The sequence below is a fragment of the Hippocampus bargibanti genome, linkage group LG07 (genome assembly GCF_051943395.1).
Source record: "Hippocampus bargibanti isolate YZ-2025 linkage group LG07, ASM5194339v1, whole genome shotgun sequence".
Lineage (NCBI taxonomy): Eukaryota > Metazoa > Chordata > Actinopteri > Syngnathiformes > Syngnathidae > Hippocampus > Hippocampus bargibanti.
In genome coordinates, this window is record NC_142740.1 from 14,940,049 (window position 1) to 14,959,548 (window position 19,500).

The 19,500-nt window shown below is 42.4% G+C and overlaps 1 protein-coding gene across 4 annotated transcripts in view; it reads left to right on the forward strand.

Moving 5' to 3' along the window:
* The window catches only part of sbno2b (strawberry notch homolog 2b), a 59,819-nt gene that overhangs the window by 14,057 nt on the left and 26,262 nt on the right, over positions 1 to 19,500 (forward strand). Inside the window, exons 1-4 of one of the 4 annotated variants that reach the window (XM_089001624.1) lie at positions 9,355 to 9,887; positions 10,002 to 10,072; positions 18,575 to 18,757; positions 19,180 to 19,266. In XM_089001624.1, coding sequence (XP_088857750.1) covers positions 10,013 to 10,072; positions 18,575 to 18,757; positions 19,180 to 19,266 — 330 coding nt within the window. In that variant the 5' untranslated portion in view covers positions 9,355 to 9,887; positions 10,002 to 10,012. Of the gene's footprint in view, positions 1 to 4,680; positions 4,811 to 9,354; positions 10,073 to 18,574; positions 18,758 to 19,179; positions 19,267 to 19,500 lie in introns of those variants that run through there. The other 3 variants (XM_089001621.1, XM_089001623.1, XM_089001622.1) reach the window with 3 other exon arrangements.

Here is a 19,500-nt window from a genome sequence, read left to right on the forward strand (position 1 = left end):
TTGTTTGAGCACGCAGAGTGTACCTAATAATGAGATGTCTGGTGTATCAATAGAGTGAAGGGATTTCAATAGTAACTTGGAGATCAACTGGTCGATCGCGATCGACGTATTGAGCATCTCTGGGATATACAAAAGAAATGAATTTGAGATATCCATCCATTTTCCATACTGCTTATTCCTCATTAGGGTCTTTGGGCACTAGGCGGGGGACACCCTGAATTGGTTGCCAGCCAATCGCAGGGCACACAAAGACATAACAGTCACTCTCACACTCACACCTAGGGACAATTTGTGTTGAGTGTTCAATCTGCCTGCCATGCATGTTTTTGGAATGGGGGAGGAAACCGGAGGACCCGGAGACAACCAACGCTGGCCCGGGGAAAACATGCAAACTCCACACAGGGAGAGTTTGCATGTTGGGATGGATAGATGGAAAGATAGATAGATATTAAAACATTTTAGTTCACTATTTGACTTTACCACAGAATATCCCCCAAACTGGACTTACTCTGATTGGCCAGCGTTGATTTCATTTTCTCATCTCATCTCATTTTCCGTACCGCTTATTCCTCATTAGGGTCGCGGGGGTTGCTGGAGCCTATCTCAGCTGTCTTCGGGCACGAGGCGGGGGACACCCTGAATTGGTTGCCAGCCAATCGCAGGGCACACAAAGACATACAACAGTCACTCTCACACTCACACCTAGGGACAATTTGGAGTGGTCAATCTGCCTGCCATGCATGTTTTTGGAGTGTGGGAGGAAACCGGAGGACCCGGAGAAAACTCACGCGGGTCCACATTAATTTTGATTTAGCATATTAACGCAGATCCAAGTCTAAACTGAAAACAAATTAAATATGACATAATGTCGCTTCATATCCATGCCTTCATAAATCCAAGCAAGTCCAAGAAGCCGCAGCAGGTGTCCCGAGGTTTCCCTGAGAACATCTTTAATCTGACAATGTCTTTGGACTTTATGACCTCATAGCGGAATTAGAGGTGACTGTCAAAGGATGTTTGTGCGCAAGCGCAAGCGAGCCTACACCTTCTCTCCAAGCGCATCACAACTCTGCTGATCATGTGGCTGTATCTTATGAGGACAGGTGACTCGAAAGTCATCCATACGCTGCAAGGCAAGGCATCTTGATTTATATAATGCATTTCCTATTCAAGGTAACTCTATTGTGCTTGCCGTGAGTAATAATACAAAATTTCAAAACAAATTACAGTTATAAAAAAATAGCTGATTCGAGGACTGTTTCATGCAGTGGGTGATCTCACATGATAATCAAACAACCTTTTTTGAAAAACGCCTTTTTTTTCTCCTTGCGTTGATTCTCAACTCTTAACTTTCTGTACTTTGTTTGCTCAACAAAACTGTTATTGTAACAGCCTCCGTTTGATGGAAGTGAATTAAGGATATGCCAGATACCCCTTCTCTCTTGTTGACACTGCCTGCGGCGAGACTCAATGGATAATAGCAACCTGTTGATGGCATGCAGGTTTCACATTTCATTATTGCTCGAGCTGGAAGAGACTCCCCACAGTTACATAATTACATTCGGGAGACATTGTTAATCTTGACGTCTAGTTAAGTATAAACGTCAGGTATGTTATTGGCGATTGTGGAAATTAACATGTAGCAGTACTGAAGAAAGAGCATAGAGAAAGAAGAAAGAGCATAGAGAAACTTAACGAGCCCGATGGTAGGCCTTAAAGCAGTCGACAAATAGTTTGGAGTCGATGGAGGAGAACTCAACAGATCCTGCTGTGCCTTTTTAATGGGATGAACCATTCCATTTTTCTTGCTCATCGTCTCCTCCTCCTACTCCTCAATAAAAGTAGAGTTGCAGCCTATTTGGCGTTCAAACAAGCGAGAAAAGGCACTGGGCCACTGCAAGTTTGGTCACGCTGCACTCTCAAAGCACCAGAGGACAAATAGTATCAAAATGGACAGTTCTCAGAGCATGTATTTGCCTTATGCCTGGACATGCTCAGCATGATGCTGAAACGCTACAGCCGACCAGTCACCTTGTGTACTCATTTACCAGCAACCAAACCGGTTCAGCATGTCTGACCGTTGCACTAAAACTGCAGATGTCAGTCCCTTTTCAAACGGAATTTAGCGCAGCCGTCAACAAACCCAATCAGTGCATGGACTCTTTCTGTGGTCCAACAACGCATTGCCATGCAAGTAGGAGATTTCCAATTTGCGAACATTTTCCATTTATTTCACCGGTGTTCTGCAACCAAAAGCATGCAAGGACGTTTTGATGTTGCTTATGCCTCATTGACAAACGTTTCTTTTCAACACAATGGTATGTTTGACCATTGCTGACCTTTTTCTTTGCATACTCAATATTTACTGTATTTTCCTGTGTATAAGGTGCACCCCCAATGAATGGTATATTTTCAAACTTTTTTCCTTATATGAGGTGCAGCAGACTATAAGGTGCACCTTTGATGAATGAAAAAAAAATACAAATATAATATAGAAATATATAAATATTTTTCAAATATAAGGCACACCACATTATATTGTGCTACAGTAGAAGTTATGCATGACTTCTACAGGGGGGTGGAGTCCGTGGAGTGCGTGGCAGTAGTTGCGAGACCTGTTGTGGCTCAATATTACTTCACATATAAGGCACACCTGAGTATAAGGCGCAGGGTCATCTTTTGAAGAAAATCAAGGCTTTTGGGTGTGCCTTATACACTAGAAATTTATGGTAACTGATTTAATTTTTTTTTCATTCACTTAAGGCACACCGTGATCTTTGACCTGTGCTTGAGGACACTGAGACAAAACCCGCAAATAGCTTTGGCAGAGCTCAACCTTACTGAGCTCTGAGCCCTGCCATGTGAATGGGGGACAAGCAAATGGGGCTGTGCATTACAACGGATGCACCTGAACAACGGTTTGCTTTAAGCAGTTAATCAGTTCCGGTATTGACGTTTTTCAAAGCACAGAGTCTCTTAACACATTCACTGCCAGACGATGTGCAAATATGTGTCCACTGCAGTGCCCCGGTTTTTGGCATTTGCACTCAAATTGCAGGACCAGTGTTTGAAATAACGTCTGCCCGGAGCAAATTGCCAAACGAACGTTCGTTTGGCAATTTGCATACTCGGGAAGTGTACTTGAGAGTTTTGAAAGCCGCTTAGAAAGATGAGTCCACGTGGCTTTGAGCAGACAACACAACGCAAACATTGCATTGTGCACTATGACAACAAACGACAATTGGAGCAAAATCTTCAGCAAGGGATATGGACCATAAATTAAGCAGGGGAGCATTTGTGGTTGGTACTTAATTTAAAAAATCCTTTATACTTCGCAACAATGTTTTTGCGATGAGTCGTCTTATTGTGTTTCAAGTTGTGAAAAATTGGGCAGGCAACTTTATGGCCGGGCAGGCAACTTTTCAGAGTTGTCTGCCCGGGTGTCCGCTAACTTTTTGTCATGAGTTTCAGACACTGGCAGGACCCACAGAATATTGAGTTTTTGGAATACATAAACATTCAATGCAACATAAGATACCCTACACTCTTTTTTATCAGAACAAAAAAAGTTTATTTCGAGCTTACTTGGTTGTCGAGTTATCTGCGTTGAAAGTGGGGGTGGCTGTACAAACATGCATGGCAGGCTGATTGAACACTCCAAATTGTCCCTTGGTGTGAGTGTGGGTGCAAATGGTTGCTTGTTTGTTTGTTTGTTTGTTTGTTTGTTTGTTTGTTTGTTTGTTTGGTTGGTTGCTTGTTGTGACGGCTGGGATAGGTCCCTTGTGACCCTAATGAGGATAAAGCGGTCTGGAAAATGGATGGATGGATGGATTTTAGTCACGCTTGTGACTAAAATGTGAAGTGTGAAAAAAAACAAAAAAGTTCTTCCAAAGTATCTGCTATTCCTTGCAGAAATTGAACAGGAAATTATTTGTTTGGTTTCAAAACTCAAATCATAACACGGAAGAAAATATACATCATGCATAAGACAACAAAACACATGGAGGCATGTATTAAAATTATCTGGTTTTTTTTGGGGGGGGGCAAAAAAATTGACTTCATCTCAACTATGAAACAATAAAACCCTGAACAATTTTATACCAATTGAAAACGGCTCCCTGTTGAGATCTGGTGTTCCAGATCGAAAATAATTTGTTCCAAAAACAAAGCATCATCCATTTCTCATATTCCCTCCCTTTGTTGAGATGGTTCATCACTCATTGAAACAGTTTAAATGGTTCTCAGTATTGCACAGAGCTCTGTTAGGTCATCTGGATGAAATCTGCTTCAGTTTACTATACAGTTTTATGTACACTGTCATTTGTCATTTTCATGCCCAGTCACCGAATGACTGTGAACATCATCTGGCATGTAATAGAAATGGAAACAATAGTGTTGCTCATATCGTACTAAGAACCACTAGACAACACAGTCCATTTCCTGTTCCTTGGTAATCCTGACATTCTTCCACTTTGCCATCATTGCTGCCACATAAATAAACAGTCGTCACACATGATGTCGGTTTAAATTTTGAGGCTCGTTTGACCAGAAAATTTTGTTTAAATTCTAAATTGAATTCTGAGTTTGGGTGTGTCCCAGAAATGTAAATTGGCAACATTTTGGGGGTTGAAAAAAAATGAAGCATGACCTTTCTGTCTGTGTGGCTCTCTCTTCCTCCAGGCAATACCACTTGAACAGCAGCAGCGCTACCACCGCCACGACGCCGGATGTGCGCCTTGACATGTACTCGGCGTTCTCAGACATGGATTTCTCTTGCCTCAACCTCCCCAGGAACGGCGATTTCTCACAGGTTAGTGAACGGCGACGAGTTCGAAAAGGTTTCTCCCTCACTCGGCGTTTCAATCCCGTGTGGATGTGTGTGTATTCATTCACCTCACCTATTGTACCGTAAATCTTAATTGTGTTAATCTTTTTTTCCCTACCAATAAGCAAAACCATTTGCATGCAGAGAGCATACAGAAAGTCTTTCCCTGCATGCGTGTGTGCGTGTGCGTGTGTGTGTGTGTGTGTGTGTGTGTGTGTGTGTGTGTGTGTGTGTGTGTGTGTGTGTGTGTGTGTGTGTGTGTGTGTGTGTGTGTGTGTGTGTGTGTGTAGTACTTTGTTTTTCTCACCTGTACTTCCTGGTTGCAGGAGATGCGCAACCACGCTGTATATCACCGGTCCTCAAATTTCTGCTTTCTCACCTCACCTTTCCAGTTTAAGACACTCCCATTAATTAGAGGTGTGTTGGCGAAGTGGACTCGGTTTCATTTTGTTTTGGGGCAGAGTTTTTAATCCATAGATATTCGTCTGTGTAAGCTCTCAGTCGTACAGGAGTGGTCCATCGATGAGAAGGTTTCTTCAGCCGTCATCTGTACTTTTTGAAGGTGTCGGACGTTTCGCCTCCTATCCAAGAGGCTTCGTCAGCGAACTAAAGTCTGACTGGTCGTATCGGCCCTATTTATATATCCCTAATGTCCAGACAGGGCGGCGCCGGACACAGCTATGATAGGTCCCTACTCTCAGGTTGGGAGAGCAGAGGACCACTCCCTGTGGCCCCACTGATTGTTCCTACATTCCTGACTAACCATAGATATTGCAATGTTTGTCCATTTCGGCTGTTGCTTCATTACTTGTCCAGTTCAGGATCATGACGATGTGCGCAGGGCTTTTTGAGTTTCTTTTTCCGTACACAGTAGTTTCTTTCAAGCAACACAAAGTGACAAAACAAAACACAATAAGAAACAAAATTAGTTTTTTTCTTCCAAAGGTTTTCCCAGACCAACATGATGCGTTTTTATAGTGCATGTAGTGTCATTCAGTCGACTGTCGTCCCAGTTCCAAAGAAACCAGCACCCTCGGGATTGAACGACTATACACCTGTTGCTCTGACGTGCGTGGTCAGAAAGTCCTTTGAACGCCTCGTGCTGAACCACCTAAAGAACATCACCGGACCTCTGCTAGATCCACTTCAGTTTGCCTCCCGGGCAAACAGGTCTGTGGAGGAAGCAGTCAACATCGGACTGCACCACATCCTCGACAACACAGAAACCTATGCAAGGATCCTGTTTGTGGACTACAGCTCTGTGTTCAATACCATCATCCCAGAACTCCTCATCCCCAAACTTCTCCAGCTTGGAGTGTCCCCTACGATCTGCCTGTGGATCCTCAGCTTCCTGACAGGATGGACACAACAGGTCAGACTGGGAAAAATATCATCCTCAACACGAACCACGAGCACTGGAGCTTCGCAGGGATGCGTCCTCTCTCCATTGCTCTTCTCTCTCTACACCAGGGGTGTCAAAGTCATTTTTTTTGCCGCGGGCCACATTATAGTTAAGGTTTCTTCTTGAGGGCCGTTATGAATTTGGGGAGGCCATTAGAATGTTTAAGCCCCTCCACATATTACATATAGAGCGCACAACCAATTAATGAATAACTAGTTTTCAAATCTGAAGTCAAGAATAATGACTGTTATTGTGGTTTACATCCAAAAATATGACATTTTGGTCAGGATCTTAGCAAGTATCATGGAATTTCACAAGTTTGATTTGCTTTCGCGGGCCGAAAAAAATGATGTGGCGGGCCGGATTTGGCCCCCGGGCCTTGACTTTGACACCTGTGCTCTACACGAACGACTGCACCTCAACGCACCTAGCTGTCAAATTCATAAAGTTCGCAGACGACACCACGGTCATCGGTCTCATCAAAGACGGCGACGAGTCTGCGTACCGACAACAAGTGGAGCAGCTGGAGCTCTGGTGCAGCCGTCACAACCTAGAGCTGAACACGCTCAAGACAGTAGAGATGATCGTGGACTTCAGGAAACATCCATCACCACAGTTACCCCTCACACTATCCAACTGCCTCGTGTCACCCGTTGAGACCTTCAAGTTCCTGGGAATCATAGTCTCCCAGGACATGAAGTGGAAGGTCAACACCAACTCTCTCCTGAAAAAGGCCCAACAGAGAATGTACTTCCTGAGGCTGCTAAATAAGCATGGCCTGCCATAGGAGGCGCTGCAACATTTCTACACGGCTGTCATCGAATCCAACCTGTGTTTTTCCATCACCGTTTGGTTCGGGGCCACCACAAAAACGGACAAAATCCGACCTTAACGGACAGTTAGGACGGCGGAAAAAATCATTGGCACCGCCCTACCCACTCTTGAGGACTTGCACACTACAAGAATCTAAACTAGGGCGCGGAAAATCATACTGAACCCTCCGCACCCTGCCCACCACCTTTTTCAGCTACTCCCCTCAGGCAGGCGCTCCCGATTCATGCGTACCAAATCTAGCAGACATTTAAACAGCTTCTTCCCCCAAACCATTAACTCTTTGAACAGTAGCCCAAATGGAACTGTATAGAGTCCAAGTGTATGGAGTCCAAGATGGCGCCCGAGTAGGCAGCCGTCAGCAAGTGCTCTAATGAGCCTTGCTTTTTTTTTTTTTTTTTTTGTCTTGTTTTTGTGTTTTCTTTTGTCACTTTGTGCTGTTGTGCGTCGTGTGGAACGGATACGGATTGTTTTTCAGCATTTTTGACCACAACATTCATCAAGGAGGAGACTGTGCTGAGTGGTTGCGCCTTTTCAGCAGCATGAATATGCCAGTACTGTTTTTGAAAGGGACGAATGTCGGTGCCATTCGACTGTCATCGCTGGACAGCTCTGGGGCCATTGTGTTTTTTTGCGCCTGTAATGGGCAGCATCTTCACAGCCCCGCTTTGTTCAGTGGAAGGTCAGTGCTGTTGGACAGTCTGCGGCTGGATGGATACATGGCTCGAGGAGCCCGCGATAAGAAGGAAAGAGTGTCAGCGCAGAGCGCCGTTGCGTATATGCAACTGTCGCTGGATGGAATTGAAGCTGATTTATGGGGGACAGGAGATGTGAGACGATCTCTTTTCGTCAATGGATGCTACAGCTGCGTGTTTGCTTTAAACATTTAGCTTGTAGTCGACGTGCACATTCCACCATGATGTCCCTGATCCACTGGTGAAGAGACGCTTTGATCCACTCCTCTTTCATCTGGAACTGCTTTATGTAACAAAGAGGGTACAGAAAGTGCTTAAGAATGAATGTCTCTCTGTGTCTTTGTGTTGTCATGTTATTTGTTATTTAGTTTTTTTTTTTGTTCTTTTGACTTCAAGACGGCGCCGCGAGAGTGGCTGCCTTTCCAGCAGCTCCTATGTTTTGCTTTTCTACTTTCATTTCTTTCATAACTTTGCTGCTGTGAAATGTAAATTTCTCCACTGCAAGACTAATAAAGGCAAATCCAATCCAATCCAATCCTCTTTGCAATTTTTTGATGATGATACTAGTGCAGCGTGTTCGACCGGAAACAAATTCCTTGTGTGTTCTACATACAGTAAAGTCTCGTTATATCGATATTCAAGGGAGTCCAAAAAAATATCGATATAACCGGGACTATCGATATATCCGACCCTGTTTGCATGTAATTTTCTCCGTGCGTGCATAGAAACAGTATCGATATAACCGGGACTATCGATATATCCGATATCGATATAACGAGACTTTACTGTACTTGGCAATAAAGATGATTCTGATTCTGATTATTTTGTCAACAGATTATCATGTGATTTTTTTTGCCTGACAACCTGGAATTCTCATATTTGACCCTCCCCCTGGCGAAAAGTGTGCATGTTATTCCGTCCCCGATTCTGTCTTGTTTTTGTTGTTTTGTTTATTTATTTTTATTTATTTACTTTGAAGTGTCACCAAAGAAATAATATTTATTTTCATTTACTTTGAAGTGTCACCGAAGAAGTAATATAAAGTCACTGTCGCCCTTGATGTGTTTCTTTCCAGGAAGAGTTTGGTTTATTTTATTTATTTATTTATTTATTTATTTATTTATTTATTTATTTAAACCAAATCATATAACTACTTATTACTAAAAAGCCAAAAGTGAAAGAGGAAAGTCTACTTATTGCTGTGATGGGCTTGGAGCGTATATTGTTGGCGAACACAATAATCTGTGGTTCTTGGAAGATCAGTCAAAAAAAATAGCTGGCAACATTGGGAAAATCCTGCTTTGAAATGGCGGGCAGTGAATCAGTTAAATTTCAAATCAGCTTTTCCCGTCAGCAGAAATCTACAAATAAACCTGCGTAACCACATTGTCTTGGGGAACATTTTAATACTGTCAGACAAGATTGATGATAAAAACTCGAATTTGGTTCAATAACATATTAAAACTTCTCAACCTTTGGTGGACGTTTTTTTCTAATATTGCTGGAATGAATGCTGTTGTGTTGAGCAGTATTTGTGTATTGTGGGTGTATTTGTGAACCTATTTTCTTTTGTCATAGACGTTCCACCATATCACCTGGCAAAGGCAAAGGACAATGAGCCTTAACGGGGAAGAAAGCCAATCAAATTACATTAGAGCAGGAACAAGGCAGTGCATCCCTTTTTTTCTAAATATAATTGTTTTGTTAAAAAAGTGAAGCAAAGCAATTAAATATGGCAATACACAGCGGCATGCAAGGAGTGGCCGGGTCGCACAGCGAAATTCTGTTTACACTACAAATGCGGTTGAGTTACACCATGTACAGTAAAATGGGTCCGACTGCCGGTAACTGTAGTCACTTACCAACAAAAGCATCATTTCCTGAAAACTCCTCCTCCGCTCCCTCCCTCTGCCCTCCCCTCCTCTGCTCACTCACACACTCTCAGGCCACCTCTTTGAGGAACTATTAGTGCACAACCACTATGACTTATCACTCTGCGCTAATACCCTAGCGGCCTTTTTCTAGACTTGGGTGGTGCTGATTGAAAGGACCGTCACCTCCAGCGTGGGCAGATGTGTTGTGTTCAAACAAAGAGGAGCCGTGAGAGGGCTGACTGGGTTCCACTGGCTGCAAGGTGATTAGAAGCCCATGGATCAGCCCGTTGCCCGAAGGTGTGAAGCAGGAGTGTGTCTAAGTGCGTGAGAGTGTTGGTCAGTGTGTGGTGTGTCTCCACCATCCCTTCGAGCAGATTTTGGACCCATGTCGCTCATGCAGTTCTGGACTAAATTGTATTCACAGCTGGGACGGCCGCTTCCCAAGGTACTTGTACTATTTACTTGTTTTGCCTTGAAGTACTTTTTGGAATTTCCAAATTGTGGCCTTGGACACAAAACGGGTTTATCGGCCTGCCTATGTAACCAGCTGTTGTGTGTTTAATTGACGCAAGTCGCATGGCTTTATTGTTGCCCAGAGAACCCCCCCCCCCCCCCTCCAAAAAAAAAGTCAGTTTTAATAGGTTAAAGCTACCCGCGACACTGAACTGGATAAAGTTTATCAAAAATGGATGAATGGATATTCTTTATTTTTAGGGAAGGCAAAGCAGCTTTATTTTTATTGCGCATTTCATGTATAAGGCAACTCATTGGGCTTCACATATTAGTAACATGTATGTGACATAATTCAATAAATTCAAGTCTTGACCTGAAAGTCATATAGGCTGCTTTTTGCCAAAAGCATTTGTGATTCAATGAGGAAAAATTGTCAGATGCTTTTACGGCACACGACTCCGATGAAATAGCACTTAATAGCTTTCCTATTGCTTGATGGAGGACACTGATTCGCTGTGGCGACCCCTTCAAGGGAAAAGCCAAAAAGAAAAGAAGAACCTTCTTGCCTGCTCATTGTAATGGTGAAAATATTCTTGTTGCGGCCATGTTCATCCCACACTTCCATCTGCATCTTTGACTCAACTTATTAATAACGTGAGACTGAGTGTGGTGTCTACTTTTGATCACACACAAAAAAGACAGTCATGCAATGTTTTCAAATGACTCCCAGAGCGCTTCGCTGTCATCCACAGTCAAACACGTATACATGTCATGTATTCCATTCATGTAAAAGTAACAACCTGATATTATGTCCGCCTAAGTAGTACCCGCTTGTCTCTTTTTTGGATTGAAAACAGTTTTAAGGTTGCCCGTTGATTCGAGGGCTCATCCCACATGGAGCTCTGTGCTCTACTCATAACAAATGACTGCTTGTCTCACACATTCTATTCCAGGAAAAGCGAGAACCCGATATTATTTCATTTTAAGTCACACTTGCGTGTGTGTGTGTGTGTGTGTGTGTGTACTCTGGTTCTGGTCAGCATCTTTGTCCCTGTATCACTAATGAACGGGATTCCAGCCTTGAAGTAAACTGCAGTCTTTCATACTTTGAAGTGAGTTTGTTAGCAGGCAGTCCTTCATACTTTGATGTGAGTTAGTTAGCAGGGAAATTAGCAGGATGTTCCAAAAGTTGTAAACATAGCGGGACTGTCAGTTTCGTGGTTTTCCAGTTAAACGTGTGACCTCCAAAACGGTGACCTCCAAACGTTGTTTACTGGAAGTGAATAAACAACAATCGATGAGTAGTGCACGGGTGGTAAATGCCGGGGGAGGGGGTGGTTATAAAACAGTAGTATCATTTGTATGTTTTGGTGGTTTGATAAATGCATGGAGTGTCATGGCTCCACAAAGTCTCACAAATTATTGTTTGCCAATTAAAATGATCGATGCACCTTATTCAGTGCCCACAAAATGTGCGAGGTTACCAGGAACAACAGACACTTGATGTTGTCTTGTTTATTGACTATCTGTTGCACTTGGAGTGAGCAGTACACTCCGACACTTCATATATTTCCTTATATTTTACAAGCGTTTCTACGTGGCCGCATATGACCCCTTTGCACACATGAATCACACTGAAAGCAAACAATTGAGACATGATGGCCTCCCCCGTGATTGCCAAGTAATGGTCATGGCATTAGTGGATGACAATACTTCCCCGATGGCCACCACTCAGCTACACAGTTGCATCCTTCCTTTCGTGTCTTCATGCTGGGATCCGTTTCTCCTTCTTTGCTGAAGAGCATCATTTGCATTTCTTATATTTTATGTCGGCAGATTTATGCCAACCGCATATACAGCAGCCAATTAAAAAATGCGTGCATGATGTCCGCAGGGTAACTGGGACACAGCAAGCTGACTGCTGTGTACTGTATATACCATCCTCTGTGTTTTACAAAAATATTCATCGCTATACTTTTTTTTTTTTTGTTTCATGTCTTGGCTACAAATCAAAGCACAGGGAATCACCGTCATCGAAATGTAGTGTGAAGTGTAGTTGTTGCTAAAGCCTCTAAAAAACACTGTTATTATCCCCCATTTCTTCTCTTTGTGGCTAACAGCTTTATCCTTGACAATTGTGTCAGGTTTTTGGTTCACTAAAAAGAAGTAATCCAGCTATATTTGGAGCCTGAAAAACCCACCGTAGCATCACAAGCATCCCATTGCGTCGTTTTGGTGGAGGTGAGGTGCTCAAACCTTTGCTATGCGACAAAGAGTTGCCAAAACAAGATAAGATAAGATAACCTTTAATAGTTTGACAATGGAGAAATTCTCAAATGTAATATTTTTGCAATGGTCCACTTTGATTGCTCTCATTGTCCTAACGTGCAAACAAATAAATAGGCAAACTTGTGCCGACTCAGCGTTTTCAAACTTCCCGATAATCACGATTTAGCTGAATGTTCCCAGACATCAATGACATTTTGTCAACTGTAAATCTGTTCACTTTATTTGAAAACTTTTAAATCTACCTTCATCCTTATACTGATGTACTTGTTTGTTATTATTATTCTGGTCACAGCTTTTCTTGACATCTTGTTATAATTGGTATGTACAATACCATGTATGTATACAATACTTCATTAAACGCTTTTTTGAGTAAAATATTTCATACGACCTCACAATCTGGATCCTCAATCAGACCATAAGCTGACTCCTTGTTCACTTTGTGGCCCCAGACATAGCCTGTGAATTTACACATGGACCCTGTCAGACCACTTGTGTTGACTGCCGTGACAAGCTTAACAGCTGAGCACGGAATAACGCTCGTTTCACTCGGCTGAGCGCCAGGGGAAGGTGAAGTCATAACCCTCAATTTGTCTGCCTCACTCACACACCATTTAGATATTGACATGCAGGGCCCACTGCCTACATTGCAAACAGCGACGACATAGTTCTCACTGACAGCTCAAGTTTTTGCTCCTCTTCCTTCCGAGGAACTTTGGCAGGAAGCCAAATTCAAGATGGACACTGAGGCACAAATGCAAGGTTATGGCAAAGGGAAAATCGGAAGACTGGAATGGTGACGTCACTTGTTTGACTTGTCTGCCTTGGAAAAGCAACCAAGCGTTCAATGCGTGGGCGGGGGAAGCCCTGAGCGTGGTTCGTCTTGTATGTGCTCTGAAATTCACTGCAAATGTGGCCAAGTGAATAAATACCAGACTTCTTGCTGACTTGTATTTTCATCATAGTAAAGTATCTTGGAATCAAGGTGGCAGATAAGTCAACTGCCTCAACAAACCTTTTGAGTCTGGTAACACAGAGTAAAAGTGTTCTCTTCCCTCTTTTGACTGCCTTCCCTCCCATCTTTCACTTGAGTTTTGTTCTATTTAGATCCACAGTACCTGTCAGCTTCTTTGTTTACCTTCTGTCCCTCGAGAGTCTTGTTGGTTTGCTGTGTTTTTCTTGTGGAGTGGTTGTCTCACGCCTCTCATTCCTACTATTTAGCTGCATTAGTTTTTGTTTTTTACAAAATTCAGCTAAGGCAGTATATCTGCTTATTCAGAGTGACATGGCATCACATGCTTGTTGGACAGTGACAAATTGTTGACAACACAACTCTACGGAAGGAGTGAGCATCAGGTGTTAAATTTCACACTTGGGCATTCCCTTTCACAGAGATGTCATGGCTGCATTTTTCCGAGTCTGAAGGTACAAGAAATTTGAAAAGACCTTTATGATAGTTTGAGTCTGACTTCATATTTCATTTTTGTTGTGGTGTTGGCTCTGTATCAGTCTGTCGTGGTGAATTTTGGCAAAGTTCTTAATTTACTCGTCAATCTTTGTTCCTACTCTCACCTGTAGTTACGAGCAAAAGAACAAGACTTCGAAGACAATTGTGTGAAATGAGTTTCCTCCACGTTGTGTCTGGGCTCTTGTTTCGAGATAGGATGAGAGGCTCTCTCATCTGGGAGAGACTCAGGTTTAACCACTACTATTTTGCATTGAGATGAGCCCGATGAGGTGGTCGGGCTTCTAATTAGGACGCCTCCGGAATGTCAAAATTGATGGCAGACTAAATACGTTTTAGTCCCCACTGTATATGTTTGTATGTTGACTTCCTTATATGGTCGTGCAGGAACTTAGAAGGCTCATGTGATAAGTAGTGACTTTGCTTTTTTAATATGGAGAAAACAGCCGCAAGGCTTCATGACAGTCACACATTATTCGATTTTATGTTATGGCAAGTGAGTTATGTTTGCTTTATTTATTTTTCCATGCACTAATTTCGCTGGTTTCCACTGCGTTGGGCAGATTGGTTGCTAATGATATGCGCCTCCTCTCATTCTTCCTTAAGCACACAAGTGCTGTAATTTACAGCCTCTTCATGCAGTCCGGCAATTTGCCTGTCACATTATGTTCATTTGATCAAAAGATTGCCCAAGCGCTGAGGGGGAAAGAAGACGTGTGACTGTGTTGGGAAACCGGGGCAAAAGTAAAAGATGTGAAAGACTACTTTTGTTGGATAACACATGGGTGGAGAAATGACGAGAAAACTTGAGCCTTCACATGCTTTTCTGCAGAGATGGACTGTAGATCACCTCCCGGAAGCCTTTTTCGAAAGATGCACTTGCAGAAACATGCATGATGTGTGACTTGAACAAAAAAAGGAAAAAAAAAATGGAATTTGGATTAAGAAGAGAGAGTGAGGCTGGATTAGCGCTTGTGTTGGCTGTGCACTGCAGAAGGAGCCAGATTAGCATCAGAGCAGTTGGAATTCAAGCCTTATCTCTGCGCGGCAGGGCCCACTTTTAGGAATAGACGAACCAGCTCCGGGTACACGTCTGCCGCTGGACAAGTAACACTGCAGCCTCTGTTCCGCTCTGCTTGACAACTCGATTAGCATGACGCTGAGCTCGGAGGTGTCTCGCTTAGCACGAGCCTGACACACTTTTCTTGCATTATGCCATTGCAGTATGGTTGCCCAAACCCACATTTTCAGCTTTTTATTTTTCACTAAGGTGAAAGATTGTGTTTTTGGTATTTCACATCCTTCGAGGCTGCAAAATTCATTTTTGTCGCGGGCCACATTTTAGTAACCGTTGAAAGGCCGTTATGACAAACAAACATGACAAATAAACAAAAGTTAATAACAGTTTATTCAACTATTATTTGTTACAGTAATAAGGTCATTGGTTATAGGAAATGCTCACAATGTGTCCCTTGTTTATTCCATATGAGAATGTGGGGATTTTAGCAAGCATGATGGAAGTTGACATGTTTGATTTGCTTTTGCGGGCCAGATAAAATGATGTGGTGGGCCAGATCGGTCTCCCGGGCCTTTTGTTTGATACCAGTGCCTTAAAGGACAACCGACGCCTCCTGACAAGTTGTGTCCATAATTTGTAAAATCACTTCAAATGTTAAGACTCCTACTGAATATTCAGGAAGTCCTATTTTCGAGTTGATGACGATGCCTGATGTAACGTCACGTCTGAAACGCCCCTGACTGAGAAAGCGACACACAATGCATTTTGGGTACTTTGTTTGGTCTGAAAACTTCGTGTTGATCCATGTTGATGCCGAAATTAGAAGGAAAAAACAGAAATAACGTGATGGTGAATCGTTGTGTGTTGCACCAAGACTACTATTTGACACTAGCTGACACAAATTCCAGGCAGACAAATCAGCCCATTTCCAACGGAGCTTGGGCGCCATCTAGTGCATTTTCTGGGTGCTACATTGGAGTCCAGACGCCTCAAAATGTGACGCAAGGACTTCTTCAATCGATTGCAAACATTTATGCTTTCCTCTTCAGAACTATTTGAATCATATTCATAACTGGATGAGTAACAAGAAAGCATCTTCTCCGAATCATAAGCCATTGTTTTGATTCTCGAGCAAGGGAAGACGTCCTGGCGTGATGTCACGAACAAGGGGGCGGGACCTTCTGAAACTGAAACTTTCTGAGGTCATTTTGAAGTAGTTTTGGGACACTTGAAGTCATTTTTATTGTTGTTTTGCATTTGACTAAAAATATCAGCTTGCGTGTTTTGGGTATTTTAGATGCTATAAAACGTTTTTCTGATGTCAGTTAGGAAACAAAAATAATGTTGTCGGTTGTCCTTTAAAACAAGTTAACATGAACTGTTGAAAGGATTGCCAATGAATATAGTATTAGTAAAAATGTTTTTTCATTGTACAGTATCTGAATTAATATAAAATTATAACTTGCTTAACTGCCATGAAAGTAGGAAAAAAATATTACCGCTGTCATTTGAAAAAAATGGGGAAAAAACAAAATCAAATCACCTTGAAGCTATTTATTTTGAGGAGAAATGTTGCAAGATGAGAGTCAAAACAACTAACTTTTTTTACATCACAATTGTGGTACATTACTGTTGTGTACAATATATTTGAATTGTTTCAACTAAGGGTGCAATGATAATTTTAAATAACCCGCAGCAAAATCTCTCCTTCAAGGTTTGCATTGATTTTTGCACAAGCACGAAATGCTCCTGCAGACTCATGCACCGACTTCTCGGTGCATTAAAAAATGGAGCAAGGGTGTGAAAGACAGGATGTCCAATGTTTGGAATCATTTCACACGGTTATGAAAAAAAAAAATAAGAAATGGCTTGTTCAAGCACTTTAATACATGAGCTGCTAAAGCCACAATTGATGCCCAGGCAGTCACCACGCAGACTGGCTCCCGATTGATAGCCTGTCACTAACTTGAGCTCACAATAAGCAACTAGACACTCACATTTGCTGACTCCCACATCCACTCCAGAGGCTAGACCCCACCTTTTAAAGCCCTCTTAAAATGTCAGAGATTTTTTTTAATGTGAGGATGCCAACCCCAAGTGAAAAAACAATAAAACCTGCACTTTGTGCACTGTTTGTTGTTTAATAATGCAAAATGTATATTTTATATTTCATATAAGTGGTTAGAATCTCATATAGGGCCACACGAAACATTTCTGGGAGGCTTGTATTATGTATTTTAGTTTTTTACTTTAACTCAAAGTACACCGAGTGGACAGACGACTGACTTCTGCTTTATGTTGCAGTGGTTCTGTTAAGAATTGTTTGACCGTTTTTGTCTTGTTTGACTTTTGAGGCACGCTGATCCCAAAAATAGGAGTTAAGATACACATTGTTTGACTTTAAAAACTGGAGTGGGAGGAAATGCTCCGATTTATCTTGTGCGCCACCATATATATCATCTTGTGACTTTGACTGAAGACCCCCTTCGGGAACTGCGTCTGAGGTAAACAAAGGCCTTCTCGCCACTGTTTAAGAAAACTTTTTTTTTTCTTGATTTAAAATGATGGTACGAAGCTTATCTGTGTGTTTCCACCACGGTGCCTCTATGAAATGAGGCCTCTGTTGAAACTGGGGAGTGGGTGGGGATGAGGGTGGGGGCTTTTTTTTGGCCGACTTGTTTACTCATCTATCTCAGCCAGACCATCTCAGTGGTGAAATGGGATAATGAAGACTTGCAGCTGATGAGAGGTGGTAGCACATCACGCCCTCTTTCTAAAACCAGGAACCCTCCTGCCTCCTTTAAGCAGCCAATCCGAGACTCTCACAATGAAGGAGATCCTGTTTTTTCATGCCTGATCTTGCCCCATGGATGTGACTATATTCCACGCGCTAACAAGCTAACTTGTTTCCAAATCACGCCTGTGAAATCCAAGCACAAAAATAACATGCATGTGTTGTTGCGTTTACCCGTCCTTACCCCGGCCTCATTTCCACTCCTATGCTTGCGTAGATAGCCCTGCCGTCTTGTCCCCCCCTTGTCAGTCAGGGCGTGTTCTGCGGAACTCTGGAGTAATGTGCAACGATAATTAGTCTTGCTGATTGTTTAAAAGTAGTCACAATGATACCTTAAGGCTTGTCGGGCTGTGGAGTTTACACTCGTACTCTTGACTTTCGTCGTGAAATGTAGGACACTACTTGACTGCAAGCATAAGTTTTTGAAGAAGCTGCTTTCATACATTCATTTCCCAGATGTGTATGGTGTAAATACAAAGATTTCAATGTTTTAATGAAGGTTTAAGCGTTCTTAACTCATTCACTGCCATTCCCAAATTTATTTGGGAATTGAAAAGCACAATGTGTAGCGCCATTCCCAAATTTGTTCGGGTTTTGGTTTATTCTGTGGGTCCTTCAATGAGTGAAAATGACAAAAACCCTAGCACTGGAGTGGACACATATTTGTACATTGTCTTGCAGTGAATGAGTTAACATTCATTGAACTGTAAAACGTTAAGCAATGTCGTATAGTGTTGATCAAACTAAATGATAGCAAAACTGTGCATGTGAAGACATGATACTGACACCCAGGATTAGACACAGGCTGTTCTCAGATTCTGACAGTCTTTACTTTTTATTGATCGAGGTTAAGGCAATTGAGATAAAAAAAGTTAATTTCACCCATACCTCATGTTGAAGGTAAATCAACACTCCTCTTCTCCACACACAGGATCTGTCCTGCATCGATGACCTCTCCACCAATTCCCTGTTCTCCTCACCGGCCGATTCACTGTCAGAGTATGCTGACGCCCAGTCCTTCATCAGCACCGATCACCTGGACACGGTCCCCACCCTGTGGGATGTCAGCACGAGTACTACCGCCGTCACCACACCAGCACCGAGCCAGCTGGAGGTCAGTAGACGAACACAGTCACGCACACGTTTCTGATCGCCATTTCAGAATTCTATGTCTTCACGTGCATGTGAGTAGTCAAGTAAGCAGATGTCGAATACGAACCAGGCGGGCGATGAGTTTGCCTCTGTGGACCCGTAATTTTCAAGTGTATATGAGTTGAACATTGTTTTGCAATTTTTTTTTTGTTTTTTTTTGTTTTTGACATTGCATATTTCATAAAATCGAAAATAAGATTGTTGGTCCTTGACAAATGCAGGTTGTCACTTTACTGTCAGGCATATAGAAATGGCATTTAGGCACTTATGGCATTAAGTGAACGCCATAAGTACCCAATCATGGTATCCACATGTGATTTTTTTTCCCAACCATTTGAGTTTTTTTATTTTATATTATTTTTTATTTAATGTTTTTGTTGACAGCTAAAAGGCTCCAGCAGGTTTCAGGGCTTGGCCAGTTTGGATGATATAACCGCTATAATCAGCACACCACCTTTAGGAGGATTTCAGGTAGCCGTACCGATCTAATGGAACACTTCAACTAACGTTCTCTTTCTCTGTGTTCACCTAAATGAACGGTCACCTAAATGAACGGTCGCTTTCAAATGAGCACCCATACAAATTAAGCGTTGCAATTAATAAATTGCAGTATGTAATTGAGTAAATGGTACAATAATATCAACAGATTTTTCTTGTGGCAGGCTCTCAGACTCTCATGCCTGTGTGTGTGTATGTGGGTGTACA